The following is a 19,754-nucleotide window of genomic DNA, read 5'->3' as shown; positions in this document are numbered from 1 at the left end:
AATGGTATAAGCTTTCATGAGCCACAGCTCACTTCATCAGATGCACAGCGTGCAAAGTGATGCAGGATTTAAATTGGGATGATACATGGGGAAGGAATGGCAGGTGCAGATTACACATGAGATAGATTGCAAGTACCTTATTAATTAACAACTGTAATGTGTTTTTAAAAATGTGCTTTTTAAGACCTTCTGAAATAGCCTGAAACTATCTGAAGGTCTGAAACTGAAGATCTCATCTATCTCAGAAGGTTTAACAAAAACAATGGGTTTTTAAGAAACTACAACAAAGTGAGCTGTAGCTCATGAAAGCTTGTTTTTCAATAAAATGTGTTAGTCTGAAAAGGTGCTACCAAACTCCTCCTAATTTTGGGATACCATAGACTAACATTGTTCTTCTACAAAACATGCAAGAAAAACTCTTCCCAATCTCAGTTCCTCTAGTATCAACAACTGAATATTTCCATAACTTACCAGTTCTCTTGCCTCTTCCAGCTGCTTTTCCACATTTGAAACCAATTGCCTCTTCTCATCTAAAACAAAATAATAGATGCTTAGTTGAACAACATTTCTATTGTCAGAGTCATTGTAATGATTTGGCAGTATTGGAACCTAGCCAATTTTGCCAGAACTTGAAAGCTAAGCAGGATTGGGCTAAGTTAGCATTTGGTGGGAGACCAACAGAAAATTGCACACTTGTAGACTAGACTAGGAAGTTAAAAGACATTCCAGAAGAAAGCAATGGCAAATCATTTCCATGCTGTTGATTGCATGGACACACTATTGCCAGAAAATTGTGTGGACAAGTCCATATAGTCACCAGAGAGTTGAAAGTTAGTTTAAGGACATAATAGGGGCATCTTTCCTGTTGGTACATAGTTTGTGTTTGGCACTAGGTAACTGTTTATTACACATTTGGCAAGGCAATCAATGGTGGCCTGTTGCTCACCTTGAATTTTTAGCTTATGCTCTTATTTCTGAAGCACAGATTTCTATGGGTGCAAAGTAAAACTCTAATCATGAAGGGAAATTGGAACAGAAAATAACAAAGCAATTTAAACGTCAAAATGATACTGAAAAGGCATCTAAAATGGTTTCTAGCATGTCTAAATCCCATTTTTCTCTTACACTACACCATTTCAACCAATATATGTTTTGTCTCAAATGCTGTACAAATACATTGACTCAAGGGAGGCACATGGGTTGTGATTTCAAAATCCTAAAAGTCTTCCACAAGAAACCACCCTATCCAGTTCTGCTATTGTACTACCTAAGATCAGACTGAATCATAGGATTTTACATATGCTGTTTGGATGTATACATCACTGAATTCGGCAAGGCTTTCTAAACAGGAATCCATGTGACTGTGCTATATATAATGGCTGTGTTTGCACAATCCACTTACTCATGGTTACCTTAATCACAGTTTATTCAATTAACCCATTTTTGGGGAGAAGGTTGCATTCCACTGTGAACTATAAACTAATGACATAAAGAGAGGTATGCTAAACTGTGATTAGCTAGTCTGTGATTCAGGGAGCCATATAAAATGGTCAATGAGTGATTTTCCATAACAACATATGCTTCTAACAGCAGCTAAAAGGCAAAGTTAAGTAATAGTGAATATTTTTTAGAAGTTCTTACTGAAATACATCACCAAATTAGTGTAACTCTATGTGGGAATGACCTTGGGAGACAGGAGGGACAGCCGCAGACTGGACAACCAGCATGTAAAAGATATCTCAGCACACAGAAGGAAATAGGATGTGGGAAACATTTTAAAAGGGACCCTCCCTAGTTTTCCTGAGAGTAAAAAGAAAGGAGGGTAGAATATTTTCAGACTTGTAAGATTCTGTTAATGTAATTTTACAATAGAGATCGAGTTAGTATTCCTGGTTGTGCTTCTTGTCTGGACTATCTCACAGGGCTAACAATTAGAAACAAGGAGCTGCAACCTTAGCTAAGCCAGGGCAAGGCAAACAAGAAGTTGCATCTGTACTGAGTCTAAAAAAGGCTACCTCAGGAAGCCATCCCACTCATCTGAGAAGGAGAGTAACCGTCCTTCTTGTGGGCATCCCATACGCCTCGACTGGGAAAAACAGAATCCTGGGGTAAACAGAACATTGGTATGACCAGCACGGCTCTTCCTACATCCCCATACTAACTAAATCATCAAGGCACGAGAGGACCACGGTCGGGACAGGTGGGCAGCGGGCAGCGATATCAACTGGGGAGATGCAAGGGGCTGCCACTGCCGCCACCACCGCCATCACTCACCTCCTACCAACTTGGGGACTTTGCCGATGCGGCTCGTGATCTCAGCGGTAAGAACCGAAAAGTCTTGCTCGTAGCCCTCGAAATCAGAGGACATTATGACAGCAGCAACAGGGAGAAAAGACTAGACCTGAGTGGCCAAACAGCCCGCCGTAAAACGGAGGCAAACGAAGAAATCCCCTTTCTCGAGACGCCGAAACAGCAAACTCTCAACTCAGCCGCTATCGCTCCTCCTGTCACAGCCAGATTTCCGGATTGAGTCCTATTAACAATTTCTTCCTGGGTGCATCTTGCGCGAGCCAAGGTTCCGCTATCCTATTTGCCCCATCCTACAGACTTCTCGCACCTTTTCCCGACTGGTGCTGTGTGGTCGCCGACGCTTACCGGGTTTCTTTATGCTTATCTTATCTTTTGAGCAAGGGAACGGATAGGAAAGGCAGGGCGACCATCTGTCCGCATTTCGCTGCTAACTAAGAAAATAAAAAGAGTTCTGCGCCCCGTAGACGGATTTGGATTGAAATCTCTTTTCATCCACGATGTGTTCTTGTCTATAGGGGAAGTGTTTCCCAGGGCACTTGCCAGGCTATTGAGGGCATGCCGAAGTCAGGGCGGAACAGAAGGATTGCATGTCCGGGTTCTATGAAGGTGTCCCGGGGAAGTAGAGCACACAGCCGCTGAAAGAGCGGCAAATAAGCTGGAGTCCGGGGACTCCCTTGTTGGCTCTGTCTGAAGAAAAGACAGCGGGGAAAAGCTGGGACAAAGCAGCCCGGAGTCCGTCGCTGGTAAGCCGCGATGTCCTGCCTTGAATGCGGTCCGCAGAGACATCGGATCTTTCCGTTCGAAGTAAAGGAATTGCAGTTTCTCCTCTTCCTCCTCCTCCTAAGCGTAGGAAGAGGGATAGGAGAGGCTGTGTCGTGATCAGCCTTTGCTTTCACTTTGCCTCCAGACTTTTCGCAGTCACCAATTTGTACCATAGGTTTGTTGTTGCTGTTGTTGTTGTTTTCGTTTCTGGTTTCTCTGTCCTTGAAATTGCGAGAGGTAGGCAGATGTCCGGGAGCTGCCGCTTTTTCTCTACAGAGGAGCAGACATAGCACCCGCTTTACCTGTTGAACTATAGCCTGTTGCACCGTCCTTGTACTTTGGCGTATGTATAGAAGGGAATAATTCAACAGAGGAAACAAATCCGGTGCTATCATTTGTATTGCGATGCTCGAAGCACAGGTATGCTTTTGCTGAATAAATAAGCGGAGGAGGATTTCAGTCCCTGGGATTCCTGTTGTTTTAATTAACTGCTTATTTAAGCGTTCGTGCACAAATTAATTTCACGGGTAATGTGGAGAAACCGCAAGGGGAGTGGTTTGCAAAGCAAAGCAAATTTTTATTACAGTCATGGGCCAGCACAGAGTGGCTTTCAGTTGCACCTTTAGAATGAGTGCTGAAGTACAGTTGACCACAGCAGGATTGTTCAAGTACCCCCAGGGAGAAAGCAAATAGTTATTTCTCCCAGCAGTACTTGTGTCAGAGAGCCCCTAAGTTATATCCTGTTGTCCTTGGTCTTACTTGGAATATCACTGTATTAATCTGTAGGTGAAAGAGACTGAAATAAATACTTTGTAATCTTGCATTATTAATAGTTAATGGTAGACTGCCAGGTTCTTCTCTCCTTTGTGGAAAACCAAAAAACTTTTGTAGTGGAAAGCTCTTCACATTTTCAGATGCTCAATAGACACATTATCGCAACTTTTTCCAGGAAAAAAAAAATTGAAATTGCCTGAATAGATAAAAAAACAGTAACTTCTGCTAGTCCAGGCAATTTCCCACATGAAGAGCTAACTTCACCACAGTATCACAAACACTTTTTGAGACTTCCTCCTGCTATGTGCCATATGTTTTAAGGAAAAAAAAACATGTCTAAATTCTTAGTTAGTTCTTGGGATATTGCCCAGAATGAGGGACTTATACTTCCCTGGAAAGTATTTGAACTGAATGGGACATTAAAAAAATATTTCTTCAGTATTTACTTAATAAACTTTGTTTGCGTTATTTGCCTGCACTAAACAAAATAATCAACCAGATGGTCCACAATGGACAGGAAGGATATTGTCTTGTTTATATTTATCAGTTATTCTGGCTTGTAACAAACTTGGAACCAGTTCAGGTATCAGCTGAAAAAGTTTTTTAAATAAATATTTTATGAGGATCAGAGCTAGGCACATTCCAGGAAGACAAAATGGGGAGTGGGGTGCTCTATAGCCCATTTTTGTGCCAACGAACCATGGTCGGTTGCTCCAAGTTTTTATGTCTCAATCAGGTCAATCTGTTTTTAATCAAAAGAGTTTGTTTAGTAGTTGCTGTTGGAAATTTTCTTCCTGTATTTTTTTGCTCAGGTTTTAAAAGAAAACTCATGTGAAGAGCTCCTGTAGCTGATGATTCTTTCAGATTTGAAGAAAGGCTTAAATCCAGCTACTTGGACATTAGTGTTTGGACATCTAACCATTCAAGTAGAGATGAAAACTTACGACAAATGGAAATGTGTACCTGAAAGAAATTGCATAAAATAAGAATCAACTTGAATGCAAAATGGGAATGTTTTGTTCAATTATTAGGTTTGAAAATCTCTATGAACTGAAAAGACTATGCCACTGGGGACCAATCATAGCGCTTAGTGTAATAGCAATATGCTCTGCCATGGCTATCATTGATGCAGTCTTGTGGTATTGGCCTTTGGATACAACAGGAGGAAGTATTAATTTCATCATGCTCATCAATTGGACTGTTATGATTCTTTACAACTACTTCAATGCTATGTTCATTGGCCCTGGATATGTTCCTATTGGATGGAAACCAGTAAGCAAATAACAGTATGGTATATTTCTCCCTCACCCCCCCGCCCCACCAAAGTCTCATTCCGTACCTTCCTGATTCTGTGTTAGACAAGGGATTATGGAACCTATTTTTGGATCTGCAGAATGAAGGCAAAACGGGAGCCAGTGGGAAATTAATCTACATATTTTGGTGGATACTTGCAGATTATAAAATTGCCATTACATATCTAAAGCCAAATTTAGAAGTCATTTAAAAATAGTCTGCTGCTTACCAGGTACATCTCTTGACTGGATAGCACTAGCTATGCAACAGCTGCCAGACAAGAGTTCTATATCCAGGAAGATTTTTTTTTTAAAAATGGTTTCTTTCTGGAAAAAAAAAGTTCTAGTGAGTAAGGCAGCTTGCGCTTAAGGCTCATTGAACAAAGTGATACATACAGTATTGTGAGATTATTCTTTATCAATGCCCACCACCCTTTATTTAAAATAAACAAATGTCTACAAGTTACATTGAATTTTATCTTGTGCATTAGGCTTCTTCCTGCAGCAGGTACACTCTGTTATATATGTTACTGAAATTCTGCTTTAGTGCGTAAGTGAATATTATATTTGTTTCTTTTACCAATTTGAAGGTTTTCTACAAATAATTGCCAGATAGGTGGAAGTTTATTCAGGGAGACACACCCAGAGAAGATAACACAACAAAAACAAAGTGCTTTACAGATCAGTGACTTGTTACAGATAGATAGATAGATAGATAGATAGATAGATAGATAGATAGATAGATAGATAGAAACCTGTGACCCATTGGTTCGTCCTTTCAGAGAAAGGTAGTGCAGTCTGATATGACCAGAATGAACATTAAATTTTAGGCTGACCATATTTTTTTTTTTTTTTTACCCCAATGCTGGACAGTCATGTGATCATCTAAGAAGAGTATATATCATAAATAGAAAAATAATTGTAGTGGCAAATGAATTTCAATAATAAGTCAATATTTACTTACTTAAACAAATAAACAGAATGACCATGGGCAGGCAAAATAGCAGTGGAGTGACTTCCAACTTTCTGCCGGTTTCCTCACTGACTTTGCTTGTGGGAAGCTGGCAGGGAGCGTCAGAAATCACGATCACATGACCGCATGGAAGCTGCAATGGCCACAACTTTGCAAATAAAACTGGTCTGAACGTTATAGAAATTTCAATTCCACAGGAGTAATGGGTTCTGGATTTTTTATGCATTCTTTAAGTTAGCAAATTTTTGGTATGTTGATTCAAAAATTGTTGTGGTATAATGCACTGTGTGGGCTAACTTGAGGGTTCAAACAGACAAAGCACAATGAGAATTTTAGTAGTATATAGATATATAGATGTATATTGCTTTGTGTTCTAGGAAAATTCTCAGAACTGCATGTATCTTCAATACTGCAAAATATGCCAGTCTTACAAGGCACCACGTTCACATCACTGCCGAAAATGTAACAGGTACTATTGCTGATAAATATTGTTCATTGGGTACAATTGATACCTGTTTAATCACATAACAATAACCCCCTTAAACCATTTCACATATTTTATGGAACTTAAAAATAGAAGCTCATGTCATATTTCTCATGTTACATTTATGTATAAATATAAGTTTTCCTGAAAGTATTGATATTGTCTGAAATTAAGGCTTGTTTTAGGCTTCAAGAAACATTTGATGAATGAGAGTAGGAAGGACTGATGGTCACTGTGCTTGTATTAAACTTGAATTGCTTCTTAGGTGTGTGATGAAGATGGACCACCACTGTCCTTGGATTAATAACTGCTGTGGATTTCAGAATCATGCCTCCTTTACTCTCTTTCTTCTGCTAGCCCCTCTGGGCTGTATCCATGCTGCTTTCATTTTTGTGATGACCATGTACACTCAGCTTTATAACAGGGTAAGAAAACACTGTTTTGCTTCTCTTAAACATACGCAAAATTGAATGAATTCACCTTTGGAAGAACAGCTTTCATAATTCTACCCTGTCTTACACTTGCTGTGGTTAAATAACATTTTTGTGTGCTAAGTGTCTTGATACTGACAACCTGGAACTTTTTTGAAGGTTGTGGCTTCAACATATTCCATGTGCCTAATCTAAAGCAGAGTATGCCTTAAAGGGTAGGCAAAGTACTTTTCTTCAGAAATAGCACTCTGGGCTACATTTCGCATCTGCCCGTCTGTCACTGATAATGGATTGTGGATAACGTCATTCAACTAAGTTGATTTCTCCAGTTTAAAGCACCCTATAAAATTAGGAACCATTAAAAAGTGTAGTATATTAAAGAAACAGAATTTATGTTGAATTCACTGCTTTCTTTCAGAATGCTTAGCTTTAAACCCAGAATTACCCATGAGTCTGGTACATCCACAGTAGTATCTCTGTCACCCATTCGTGTCTAACAAACCATGTTTCCAATAAATCAAATATGTCCTCCAGGTAAGATATAACTTTTGGCTTAGGCATGTCTTGTGGAAACAACTTACGCTGAAGATTTAACTTGTGCCAATATACTAGAATGTTCTTGCTGAGGAACTGAATGTGTTGTTCAGCTGGCCATTTACCAGATCACTTCTCTTTTTTTGTTTCCTTTTAATAGGTTTCCTTTGGCTGGAGTTCTGTGAAAATTGATATGAGTGCAGCCAGGAGGGATCCCCGCCCAATAATTCCTTTTGGGTTGTCTGCATTCGCTGCATCTTTATTTGCCTTGGGACTTGCATTAGGGACTTCTCTAGCTGTTGGAATGTTGTTTGTTATCCAAGTGAGTCAGATACAGGGCTGTGAGCTGTTCTGGTGCTTAAAGGGTGGGAATAGTTCTCAGTGTCTTATAGCATCTTATTGTTTTCTCTTATTTCCGGGCTCTTTTTTTAATAGCTGAAAAATCCAGACAGCAAGCTGAATTTCCAGTATATCTACAATATACTTCATAATCTTGACCACACAGAATTATGATTAGGGAGGTCTGCAGGGAACAGAGATGGAGTATTTCTACTGATGATCAATTGTGCAATAGAGGAAACACATGCTTTCTTTACACAAGAGGAAGATAACTGGGTATAGAGTTAAACTTCAGAACTATCTGATCACTTAAATAGCTTTATTTCCCTTTCAAATACTCATCAGTAACAAAGTCTTCGTGTATATATGCGTTCGTAGGTATGAGAGAGAAGGAGAAAGGAGTTAAGATGTAGAAATCAGCTAAGATCCCATTGGAATTTGTGGTTCAGTTTTGAAATTTATAGCAAGATTCATTTTTTATTTTTTGAGTCACTGAAAGTGAGTGCATATGTGTAGAAAATTACAAATATGCACATACAGTAAGTTTGATGGTTCATCTTTTGACCTATGCTTTGAGTCAATTCAGTGATTTGAAATTTGCATTTGAAGTGATAATTTAATCAAACTGCTTCACATGACCGTAATGTAGATGTGTTACATGTATGATAATGCTGTCCTATCAGCTAAGACTTTCCTGCCCTTCTGTACTTCTTGTAATCTGTAACTGCTTCTTTAATATATTTGCCCTCATATACTTTCTTTTCAAATCTATCCTTAACCACTTCCCTTTGGAGCCACCCACTTCTTTTTTTAACTGCAAGTTTTGACATGCCCCATAAGACTTGAGTGCAACTCTTGATCCCAAATGGTCTCCCACTTCTGGTATAAAAAACACCACTCTCATGGCCACGTGTGGGCTGTGCTTGACTGGCTGCCATGTTTTTTGCTCCATTGTAGCCTTTCTTTATAAAGCAGCAACGGAAGCCATGTGGACTGGACTCCATGCATTCACAGTAGAACCAGATTTCCCTCTTCTTTATAGATTTATCCCTCAATTTTTAAGTGAAAATCTCAGCAAAGGGATGGGAACATGTTAAGAAAAAGGGAGACATTTAGTAAGGTAGTAAAATGACAGAATGACTCTTTTTTTCCCTTTTTTATTACATTTTTGTAAATATATTGTATTATTTCGATAACAATAATATATATATATACAGTATTAATTGAAGATTGTTGACACTCTGTTGTTTAGATGACTTAGATTATTGGAAATAGAGAAAGGAAAAATAAGTATTCTATCAATATTAATTACAATTTAGGATGTCAATATTACAAGAATAAGATTATTTGACATTTTCATCCAGAATTAAGTACAACGTTAGAGAAGAAAAAACCTCTGCAGATTGCATCCAAGTATTTTTTGGTTTCGGTCTTGAGCTGATTACTCAGTATTAAGGTCTCCGTTGTATCGTTACTTACTATACTCTGACTGTGTGTGTGTGTGTGTGTATTGTTAATAAAAGGAAAAAGTAGATAGGCAAAGCAAATTTAATAAGAATTAAAATACCAAGAAAGAAGAAAAGAAACTATTGAGTTTCTAACTTCCCCTTTTTATACCTCTGCTAATTTACAATATTTGTAGATATTAAGGCTCCCTTAGAAGCTGGACTGTAAGTGATTATATTTGCCATGCTGTGTAATGTATGTATGGGAAACGTTCTTACCTAAATTTGATTAGACTTCTATTTTGTATATATTCTGTTAGTATTGCCATTGCTGCATATTCTTCAAGTTTAAATTCCCAATCAGATATTGTTGGAATTGTATCTTTCTTCCAGTGTTGGTCAAAATTTATTCTCGCCTCTGTAAGCATATATCTCATTAAATTATTTTTCTTGTTGATTTTTTTCCAAGATTATATCTAATGAGAAAAGTTGTTGTTTCATTTAAAATCTTTATCATCCTCTTAAGTTAGAACAGATTTTGAGAATTATGTATGGAAGTTCTGAATCTGGTGTCCTGGAAAATCAAAAACTTACACCAAGATTTCTTAGTAGTAGCTTCTTCTCATTTGAGCAGCACGACAGAAGACAGTCATGATATTGGTGATTTATGTCTGAAAGAAATAGTATGGGAGGAAGGATTTTGCTGGTGTAACGAAGGAAGGAAGTGATGGTCTGCCTTAGATTCAGATGTAACAAGAGTTCAGTTGCACAATAATGAATAACAGGACAGATTAATGAAGTCCTAAGATTGCTTACAATTTAACCAAAGGCATGGGGCAATAGAATAATGGTGGTAGTGAGGGAGTTGTTTGTTACAAATTCAAAACAAACCTTCCAGATCCCTCCCTGGGATTTTTACTCTCAAAACTTAAAAATAAACATTAGTGTGACCTAAGGAAATGTAGGGTTGTTGCATTTATGCTTATTTGTCCTTCTTCCACAATGTTAAGATATCAAGACTCTGGTAGTTGGTGGTTCAACTATTTTAGGAATTAAAAAAAAATGGGACAATGAATGGATGGAATGGATATAACAAAACCCCATAGAATGTACTGAGCCCAGAAAATGATGTTTGCTTGTTTATTTATTTTCAGAGTTTTACAGTGTATTGCTTCAGTCATTCAGATTATAAACAATACTGTTAGTCTTCTGTTCTCCAATTTTTTGATATAGTGCTCTGAATAAAATTTCTGTGGAATGAGTTTCTCTTTCCTTACTTGATGCATTTGTAGTCATGAGTTAATCTTTGTAATTTGTTTAGATGAAAGTCATCTTAAGGAATAAAACTTCAATAGAATCATGGATTGAAGAAAAGGTAAAATATAATTATTCTAATGCTATATTTAAATATATATTATGCCACAGAGGTAGTAGTCTGTGGTAGTTGTTGCTAAACAGCAAAATACCATGTGCTGTTTCCTGTTTATGTGACTTAAGCGCAGCCAGGACCTTATGCAGCCTTTTCACACATTTTCTAAGATTTTCAAACAGGAGAAGAATCTAGCAGGTGTGATCACCATTGCCTTTTAAAAGTTGGATTTATTTGTAGGTCATATTGAACAATTCTTTATTCAGTTCTTTTGGCTCACAATAAATCTGTTCTTTTGTATTTCTCAAACTTATAATCTTATGTTTGGCAATTGTAGCATCTCAACTTCATTTAAGCTTCTGTATCTTAAGAAACTACTCACAAGAGAGAGAGGCAATTGTAGCATCTCAACTTCATTTAAGCTTCTGTATCTTAAGAAACTACTCACAAGAGAGAGAGGCTTAATGGAAGATATTCTTGCCAATTAAACAGCTCTCTGATAGATGTGAAAGTCAGATTTTTTTTTTAATTAGGACAGTGTGTTTTTCTCTGTTTATATCTATCCACATGGAACATGGCCTCTAAGGTCATAGTTAAAACAACTACTATGTAATTTTCTTCATTCTGATTTAGTGTGTTGAATTAATCCAGCCATTGTTATATGACAATCATCGTTTATAGTTTAGTATATTTTGGAAATACAGTTTTAGTTTATTCAGTAAGTCATGGTTAAGCAAACAGTGGTTTTGCATGAAAGTCATTTCTGGCTACTTTTACTTGTGAAGTCTCTCCACATGTAGAAAATCAGAAAGACAACTGTCTCCCCATACCCTCTAGTGAAGAACTGTAACAACCTATAATGGTATGTGGGAATGACCTTGGGAGACTGGGCCCAGAGACGCTGCCTAGGGAATGGTCAGATAAGAGACAACATAGCCCACAGCTGGATAGTGGGCAGAGCAAGAGGCTCAGAAGAGACCCTCCCTAATTTCTTGAGGTGTAAAGGAGACGGGGAGAATTGTACTTGCAGACTTGCAATATTCTGTCAATGTAGCCTTACAATAAAGTAGAATTAGCTCATCTGGTTATGTTTCCTGTCTGGTCCACCTGGTAAGGCTGACACAACCACTAACATGAAGTGAACATTGCCCACATCCATTCAGAGAATAATGTGAGAAATAATTCCTGAAATAGATTTAATATGTGATGTCTTTGCATCACTAGAGGTCAGTATATAGTAAATAATTAAAGACTTGTAAGGAGTTGTAAGGAGCCAGCACAGTGTATAACATTTGTTGCTCCATGTTAGAAATCTAATATATTCATGTGATTGATAGTTTTCATCTTGCCAACATTATTTGCATACATTCCTTGCAGGCCAAAGACCGCATTCAGTATTATCAAACAAGAGAAATCTTTATATTTCCTTATGACCTGGGGAGCAAATGGGATAACTTCAGGCAAGTCTTTACATGGTCTGGAAACCCTGACGGAGATGGCTTGGAATGGCCTGTAAAAGAAGGCTGCCATCAATACAGTTTAACGGTATGCTATTTTCCCTTGCTTTTGCCTTCAGGTGCCTACAATTAAATGTGAAGTAAATGCCCTGAGAAACTGGCTGCACTAAAATGCTGCTTGATCTCTTTCAGGTTGAACAATTAAAACAGAAAGCTGACAAGAGAGTGAGAAGTGTAAGTACATCTGCTCTGCCAGCAATCCACCACATTGCTCCAAATATGGCCTGACCTTAGTGTAACATAGTTCTGAAGGTTAAGACCTCTATGTATTTATGCTGGGTAAAACAGTATATTATAATAATGCCATTATAGTATAAAGTATTGTTATTCTAGTGTATGGGCTGTGATTTTTTTATCGTAAGTCATATGTGCAATGTTATGAATGTTTTCAGACAAGCAGGAAGCAATAGAAGCAAGAAAGATGGATCGAATAAAAAAAGAAGGGGAAATTCCAATTTATTTATTTATTTATTCATTCATTCATTTATTAAATTTCTATCATCTCCCATCTCCCCCCAAAGGAGGGACTCTGGGTGGTTTACAATAAAACAAAGTTAAAATTCAATACAGTTATAAAACAATAAATATAAATATAAATAAACAATAAAAATATAAAATATGATAAAATCCAGGTGGACTGGGGAATTCTGTATCAATCTGTGAGTCTAAAGGGCCATTCTAGAGGGCTAGCCATTGCCAGGAATAACCATTACCCTTCCCACTCCAAGCATGCTGGCAGAACCAGGTTTTTAGTTTTTTTTCAAAAGTCCAGGAGCAAGTGGGCTTGTCTCATCTCCGGGGGAAGAATGTTCCAGAGGGCGGGAGCTACTGCAGAGAAGGCCTGCTTCCTGGACCCCGCGAAATGAAATTTTCTTGTAGACAGGGTCCGCAGCATGCCCTCTCTGCATGATCGTGTGGGACGGGCTGATGTAATGGGGAAGAAGCAGTCCCTCAGGTAACCTGGCCCCATGCCATGTAGGGCTTTAAAGGTGATAACCAACACCTTGAATTGGACCCGGAAGCAAACTGGAACCCAGTCCAGCTCCACAGCAAAGGTGTTACGTGTACCGACCTTGAGGCATCCAAGATTGCCTGTGCGGCTGCATTCTGGACCAGTTGTAGCTTCCGGATACTCTTCAAGGGTAGCCCCATGTAGAGTGCATTACAGTAATCTATATGGGAGATGACTAGGGCATGAGTGACCATTTGAAGGGCTTCTCAGTCCAGGAAAGGGCGTAACTGGCACACAAGACGGAGTTGAGCAAAGGCCCTCCTGGCCACGACTGCCACCTGCTCTTCAAGCAGGAGTTGTGAGCCCAAGAGGACCCCCAAGTTACACACTGAGTCTGTCTGGGGCAGTGCGACCCCATCCAGAACTAAAGATGACAATTTCCTAGATCCCAAGGAGCCCTTAATCCACAGCCACTCCATCTCACCAGGGCTCAGCCGAAGCCTGTTCCCCATCCAGGCCTCCACAGCCCCCGGGGACCTGGAAAGGGTGGTCATGGCATCACTACTTCACCTGGAATGGTGATGTATAATTGAGTATCATCAGCATATTGATGATACCTCATTCTGTGGTGACGGATGACCTTGCCCAGTGGTTTCACGTAGATGTTAAAAAGGAGCAGAGAGAGTACCAAGCCCGGCGGCACCCCACAAAGAAGGGGCCATAGGCTGGATCTCTTGCTCCCTATCAACACCGATTGGGACCAGCCCTGGAGGAAGGAGGTGAACCAGCGCAGAATTACGCCACCCACTCCCAACTCCCTGAGCTGGCCCAAAAGAATACCATGGTCAATGGTATCGAAAGCCACTGAGAGGTCAAGAAAAGCCAGGATGGATGCACTGCCTCCATCCCGCTCCCACCAGAGATCATGCAAAAGTGCGACCAAAGCTGTTTCTGTCCCATATCCGGGCCTGAAACCTGATTGAAAGGGGTCCAGATAATCCATTTCATCCAGGACCCTCTGGAGCTGCAACGCCACCACTTTCTCAACCACCTTCCCCATAAAGGGGAGGTGGGAGACTGAGCAAAAATTGTCCCGTACACTAGTTGTTTATGAGCTATTGCTCTGTGTTGGAAATTTTAATTCATTCGGTTTTAGTTTCAGTCATTAACTTACCAGTTATGGAATTCATTGAAAATGCTGAAATAATACTGTGAAAGTTCCTTGGGACAAATCTCCTGGAATCTTAGAAGCCCAGTAACTTCTGGTGAAAAGTATAATTTTTCTCCTTTTGCCAAACTAGCTTCTTACAGAATTAAACCCATTAAATTAGAACTAGTATCAAAAGATTAGATCAGTAGTTCATTTCTACAATAACACACCAAGGCTTTCCCATCTGTCAAAGGTGTCAAGCAGGTGGGACAAGCTTCTTCCATTGCAGAGCTTTATGTCTTTATAAACTCTGGATGCTTAGTTTTCCATCCTAATTATATACCCACATTCATTTTTTGGAAGCAGGGTGCCTTTGAGTGAGTCTCAACTCTTTCTTGGCAAGATTTTGGAAGTGGTTTGCTATTTCCTGCTTCCTCTGGCTGAGAGAAAGTGACTGGCCCAAGGCCACCCAGCTGGCTTCGCGTGGAAACTGGGATTAGAACTTGCCGTCTCCCGGTTTCTAGCTTATGCCTTAACCACTACACCAGAATGGCTCTCTACAATTCTTCTTCTACGCATGGATGAATAGTTGTAGACAGGTAGCACAAGATAAGATTATAATCTTCCACAAATCTTTTATTTTTGAAACGTTGAATCAGTATACATAATTTTTCAAATAAAATTATGTTCACCCACTCGCAAAATGGTATCTTGTTACATATTTGTTGTTATTCCTGCACCAAAATTCTCTTTACAGCTCAGTTGTTTTCCAAATACATGAAGTCTAAGAGACATAAACATCCCAAATTCCTCTATAGTGTTTCAGGCCCCACTTCGCATTTGACTGATCAAAATTCTTCCAGAGCAGCTGATTTCTCCTCATGTGTTTCCTTCATTATGCAAACACTTTATTTCTTTCTGCAATTGGTGTGATGCTCAAATTCATAAAGACTCTGAGTGGCTTATAATAATGCAAAAGTTAAATAGAGAAACTGAAAAGAACCTCCCAAACCCAACGATAGTTTCCTGAAGAACAGCAACAATGGCTTACACCAAAGGAGACTACAGGTCGGGGCATAATTCACATAAGAATTCATAGCAACACTAATTCCCAACAGCAATTCCTGTTCTTCTATTGCAACTGTTTCCTTAGAGCTATTTCCTTGAGCTCATTGTGCGTCCATTTGCACACGGGAAAGTCCCTACTGTCAGGAGCACCTTTCTACAAACGGCAGGACCTGTACCATATCCAGTGCCAACTTCATGCTCTGTAAGACTAGCCTTTCAAAGGGAGCCAGGGAAGTGGAGGTGGAAGGAAAAGGCTGATAATTCACTTTCCATCTGAAAATCTATAGTAAATGTCAAAATAATGTATAACTGAAGGGTGGGAACAGTTAGAGAAAGTTTTGGCATCTGAAAAGGTTGAAGATTATTTATATAGTTGTATATAATTTAACTAATTCCGGTTCCATGTGTAATATAAATAAATATAAAGGATTGTTTTGAAGCATAATTTACGGTGAGTTTAGATTACAGGTTGGCAACCCAGATGTAGTTGTCACTATCAGCTGTGGCAACTCTAGATAGTGTGTATATGTGGGTACACGCACCGATTTATTTCAGATGGCTGAAATCTCACACGAAATGCTAAATCTCACAAGATTTCAGCCATTTAAAACTAATTTAATTTATTGGTGCCCATGCAGTCAACACAGACTGCGTGGCACCCAGTTGTCAACCTCTAGTTTAGATGATACTTAGTTTCACAGTTAGTATAGAGTGGGATTGCCTTGCACTAACAAGTATTTCTCTTCTGGAAGGATAAAGTGCTGAAAGGAATGGACAGATTTTATGAGATGGCCCAAAGTGTTTACTCATACCTAAGTTGAAAGCCTTTCATGTATAAACGTAGGTAATCAGAGGACTGCATTACTTAACAATGTTGCATACAAACGATGTTGCCAATACACACTAAAGGCTGATTCATTTTAGTATCCTATTCTTTATAATGGCCAGCTCAACGATAATGAGCACAATGGTAAAGAGTACAGCATGAAAGCAGCATATTTGGTTAATTTTCACAAGCCCTTGAAGTTTTACAGATATTTTGATTCAACGTCACCTGGAGTTTACATTAAAATCATATGCTCTTTGTCTTGTTTTTGCCATGGAGGCCAAATTTATAATCAGTGGTTTGTAAGCAGAAAATTATCTTAGGCAACTTTTTCTTTTAATTCAAATTCTCCAGGTACGGTACCAAGCAATAGAAGACTATAATGGTGCCTGTTGCCCTATTACAAAAGGCTTGAGGACTTTCTTTACAACTCCATGCACTGAAGAGCCTAGAATTGTCCTTCACAAGGGGGACCACATTTTAGCCACCCGAGGACTGAAGTTAGTATCTCTATCTGCGATTAATGCAAACTTTTTAAAATGTTTCAAGGGTAAACAAGCTGTCTAATTATTTCCTTTTTTTAGGCACTGGATGTATGGTGACAAAATTACTGCCTTGGCAACTAATGGTAATTTCTTCTTTGTTTCCAAGTTAGAGTATCTTATTTCAGTTTCATAATGCAGTTTAAACTTCATATCTTATGTACCTTATATTCAGGGATTCCAAATGCAAAACCTGTTAAAACAGTTTGCATCAAAAATATGGAAAGCCAGTCTGAAATGGTTTAATATGAATACAGTGGTTTTGGAGGACAAGAGGTTAAGGAATGCAGATTAGGAAAATCAGTGGTACAAATCCCTACTTATAGATAGGAAGATACTTGCTTTTAATCTGCTATGCCTTGATATCAAATGGATAATCTGGCCATCTTCCAGCATTTTAGAATTTAGAGTATTCCAAAAGTGTATCAAGAAACTAGAAAATTGAGTTAACTGGTTGGATTAAGTAATTAAGAGTGCAGTTCTAGGCACACTTCCTTGGAAGTAAACCCCAATTAAAATTAGTGGGACATACTTCAAATTTGACACCTGTAGGTTTGCACTATTAGGAGCTTCATTTAGTTTCAGATTCTTAAACCAAGGATGGCAAATATTGTCATAGAAGAAGCACTCCTCTCACATGCAGGACATAATGCTTCTTCTAAATAAACATCTACAGCAATGAGGTTAATATAGGCAACGTCAAACTTATGTCTTACATCTTGAAGAAAATTTGTGAAAACTGAAAACAGCTTAGTTTTGCAGATGCTACTGATTTTTTGACAGTCATTTTTACAATAATGGGATAGGAAGGAAAGATCTGCAAATGCTATGTTCTTTAGTTAATTTCTGTTTTTGTCACTGTTAGATGGGAAGAGAATCAGAGGCTGGTTCCCAAGAAAATGTGTAGAGAAATGTCTGTATGATTCTGAATCAGATCAGCCACTGGATGGAGAAAAGAAAGCAAGATAGCCTTTTTTAATAACTGGAAAAGATTACTTTGGACCACTGTCCTTCTACTTGAATATTCTGTATATATATATATTATGTATTGATCTAAAGATCGTATTTTGTGTGTTTGCAAGGATGGGAGCTTCAGTGCCATAAATCTAAACATCTTTTGCCATTTTTAAAAGGGAGGAAGCCATTCCATGGATGCCTTTTCATATTAAAGCTTTCACAATCTAGAGCGCATTTGACTTGCTTTCCTTTTTATTTAATGTAGGAGCTACATCCTTCTGGTATTTAAGTATTGCTGTCTTAAAAGTACATTTTATTAATATTTACATTCCTCAGTATTTACATTCCTCAAGTTGCTTTTCTATTCTCATCACGAAAGCTGAAAGGATTATGTAAATGAAAGCTACTGAATGACATAGTTGATGCCTGGGATTTTTTTTTAAATCATGTGATTTTCTTAAACAAAAATAAAAAGTAGCAAATGTTATATTTCCTCTATAGTGCATCTTTAGAAATGAATATATTACTGAATTTTTGCAGTGAAATAACAAAAATAACAATTCACAAACCATGCTAAGCCATATAGCAGTTTTGGCTTTTGCATGGTAAAATGTGCAACACCAAGTTATTACTGATTTCTCTAGCCTGGTACCCTGTAGATTCAATGAAATTTTATCTCCAATCAACAGGGTAAATTGCAGGATTTGGTTTCTTTCTCTGAATTTTCAGTCACTGTCTGAATTTTCCTGTAAACTACCTAAAACTTTTCCCTATTACTCGGCACAAGTTTCCATGCTACTCTACATTTAAATTCAATAATCAAACAAATGCATGAATTAAAAACAGTATAAAAATTGAAGTAGAGAAATTTAACTAGATTGGTATTAGCCCTTCAAGGTAGGCCAGGTCAAGAAACAGACACCACAGGGATTGCTGGTAGCCAGGGAATTCTGAGAGTTGAAGTCCACATATCTTAAAGTTGCCAAGTTTGAAAAACACTGCTGTACACTAAAAGGTGCAGAAATGCCTGGTCAGCTATTTAGTGTTAAATGAGTGTTGAAGATAGCATTTTAAGCACATGAATTTGTGCTCAATAAATCCTCAATTACCACTTAAATATAAAAAGTGGCAGAAAGTCAAGAAAGCTGTGGTGAAGATTATAAGGTTGAAGCATGACTCGTATGGCAGAAGACAATCCGTGGAGAAGCAAATTACCAATCCAGTAAGGATTTAGACATTAGTACATTTCACTGTTTGACATACATTTCCAGGATCTTGCTTTTGGTGGCCCCACAGACTATAGCTGCTTGTATTTTACACTTATAAAGAGGTTATTAGCCTATAAATTCATGTTGGCATGAAAGTTTTTACCTCCAGAGAGGACCAGATGGGGGAAAGTACGGTAACATTTCATAAATAAATGAGAATATATTTCAACAGCTGGCTTTAGACAGTATCAAGTTAACAATTTTAAAGAGTGTAGCTAAAAGGAGCAACTTTAGGAAATCTTTCAGAACTAGATTGAGGGTGGAAAGTGTCTAAAAAAAGAAAATTCTAAGAGTTTAAGCTAAAGCTGCATGTTCAAGAAAGTTACATGAATGCAAGTTCCAATGGCCAAGTGGTAGAAGGTCATGGCTATTACTGTTTTCTATGATTCAGTACACATGATCTTCAAGAGTACCGAAAATTATGGCTTCAAGGTGATAATTAACAACAAAATATTTTTATAGCCTAAATGCAGATGATCAGTATGAAGAAGCCTCCCTATAGGCCTATTTCAAGTCAGCAGTGTGTATAATTACAATAAATACACAGTCATAGCACTGAAAATTTCATTCTGCATACATGATTGGTTAGTAGTTTACTGCTAGAAATTGAGTGTTATCTTGTTAAATGTAACTGCCTTCACTACAAGTCAAAAGTACCTATAATTTCTATTAATCTTGTCCCTGAAATTATATTTAACCTCATTTTAGCATCTGTGATTGGCAAAGATATCTGATGCATTTGTACTTCATGGAGAAGATCC

At 38.3% G+C, this 19,754-nt stretch overlaps 2 protein-coding genes and 1 long non-coding RNA gene across 7 annotated transcripts in view; 1 reads left to right on the top strand and 2 right to left on the bottom strand.

The window, feature by feature from the left end:
* Positions 1-2,536, bottom strand: part of VTI1A (vesicle transport through interaction with t-SNAREs 1A) — a 235,111-nt gene extending 232,575 nt beyond the window's left edge. For 2 of the 4 annotated variants that reach the window (XM_063307162.1, XM_063307160.1), the window contains exons 1-2: positions 2,275-2,534; positions 472-530 (exon numbers count right to left, since the gene is read on the bottom strand). In XM_063307162.1, the coding sequence (XP_063163232.1) occupies positions 472-530; positions 2,275-2,368 (153 nt within the window). In that variant the 5' untranslated portion in view covers positions 2,369-2,534. Of the gene's footprint in view, positions 1-471; positions 531-2,274 lie in introns of all 4 variants that reach the window. The other 2 variants (XM_063307161.1, XM_063307159.1) reach the window with 2 other exon arrangements.
* Positions 2,537-2,898: 362 nt separating this feature from the next.
* Positions 2,899-18,212, top strand: ZDHHC6 (zinc finger DHHC-type palmitoyltransferase 6). Of its 2 annotated transcripts, none has more exons than XM_063307158.1 (12): positions 2,899-3,053; positions 4,659-5,118; positions 6,489-6,580; positions 6,861-7,020; positions 7,721-7,882; positions 10,666-10,719; positions 12,091-12,258; positions 12,363-12,404; positions 16,581-16,726; positions 16,811-16,854; positions 17,634-18,014; positions 18,079-18,212. In XM_063307158.1, the coding sequence occupies exons 2-11, from the start codon at positions 4,852-4,854 to the stop codon at positions 17,735-17,737; spliced, it is 1,239 nt and encodes a 412-aa protein (XP_063163228.1). In that variant the 5' UTR covers positions 2,899-3,053; positions 4,659-4,851; the 3' UTR covers positions 17,738-18,014; positions 18,079-18,212. The 2 variants fall into 2 exon arrangements, with proteins under 2 accessions (XP_063163228.1, XP_063163227.1); XM_063307157.1 differs by lacking the exon at positions 2,899-3,053 and adding an exon at positions 3,270-3,492.
* LOC134500105 (uncharacterized) lies at positions 14,943-16,581 on the bottom strand. The gene is made up of 2 exons (XR_010068213.1): positions 16,100-16,581; positions 14,943-15,164 (listed from the first exon to the last, which is right to left on the bottom strand). It is a non-coding gene; the product is annotated as an uncharacterized LOC134500105 (long non-coding RNA).
* Positions 18,213-19,754: the final 1,542 nt, after the last annotated feature.

The sequence above is a fragment of the Candoia aspera genome, chromosome 6, assembly GCF_035149785.1.
Source record: "Candoia aspera isolate rCanAsp1 chromosome 6, rCanAsp1.hap2, whole genome shotgun sequence".
Taxonomy (NCBI): Eukaryota; Metazoa; Chordata; class Lepidosauria; order Squamata; family Boidae; genus Candoia; species Candoia aspera.
This window is presented reverse-complemented; position numbering and strand designations above follow the sequence as displayed.

What these genes read in the sequence shown, in the direction of transcription:
- ZDHHC6 (XM_063307158.1), top strand. Translation starts at nt 4,852, where the DNA reads ATGGGAATGTTTTGTTCAATTATTAGGTTTGAAAATCTCTATGAACTG. An exon ending in TTCCTATTGGATGGAAACCA is followed by an intron (nt 5,119 to 6,488) that starts GTAAGCAAATAA and finishes TTTGTGTTCTAG; the next exon opens with GAAAATTCTCAGAACTGCAT. An exon ending in GAATGTTGTTTGTTATCCAA is followed by an intron (nt 7,883 to 10,665) that starts GTGAGTCAGATA and finishes TAATTTGTTTAG; the next exon opens with ATGAAAGTCATCTTAAGGAA.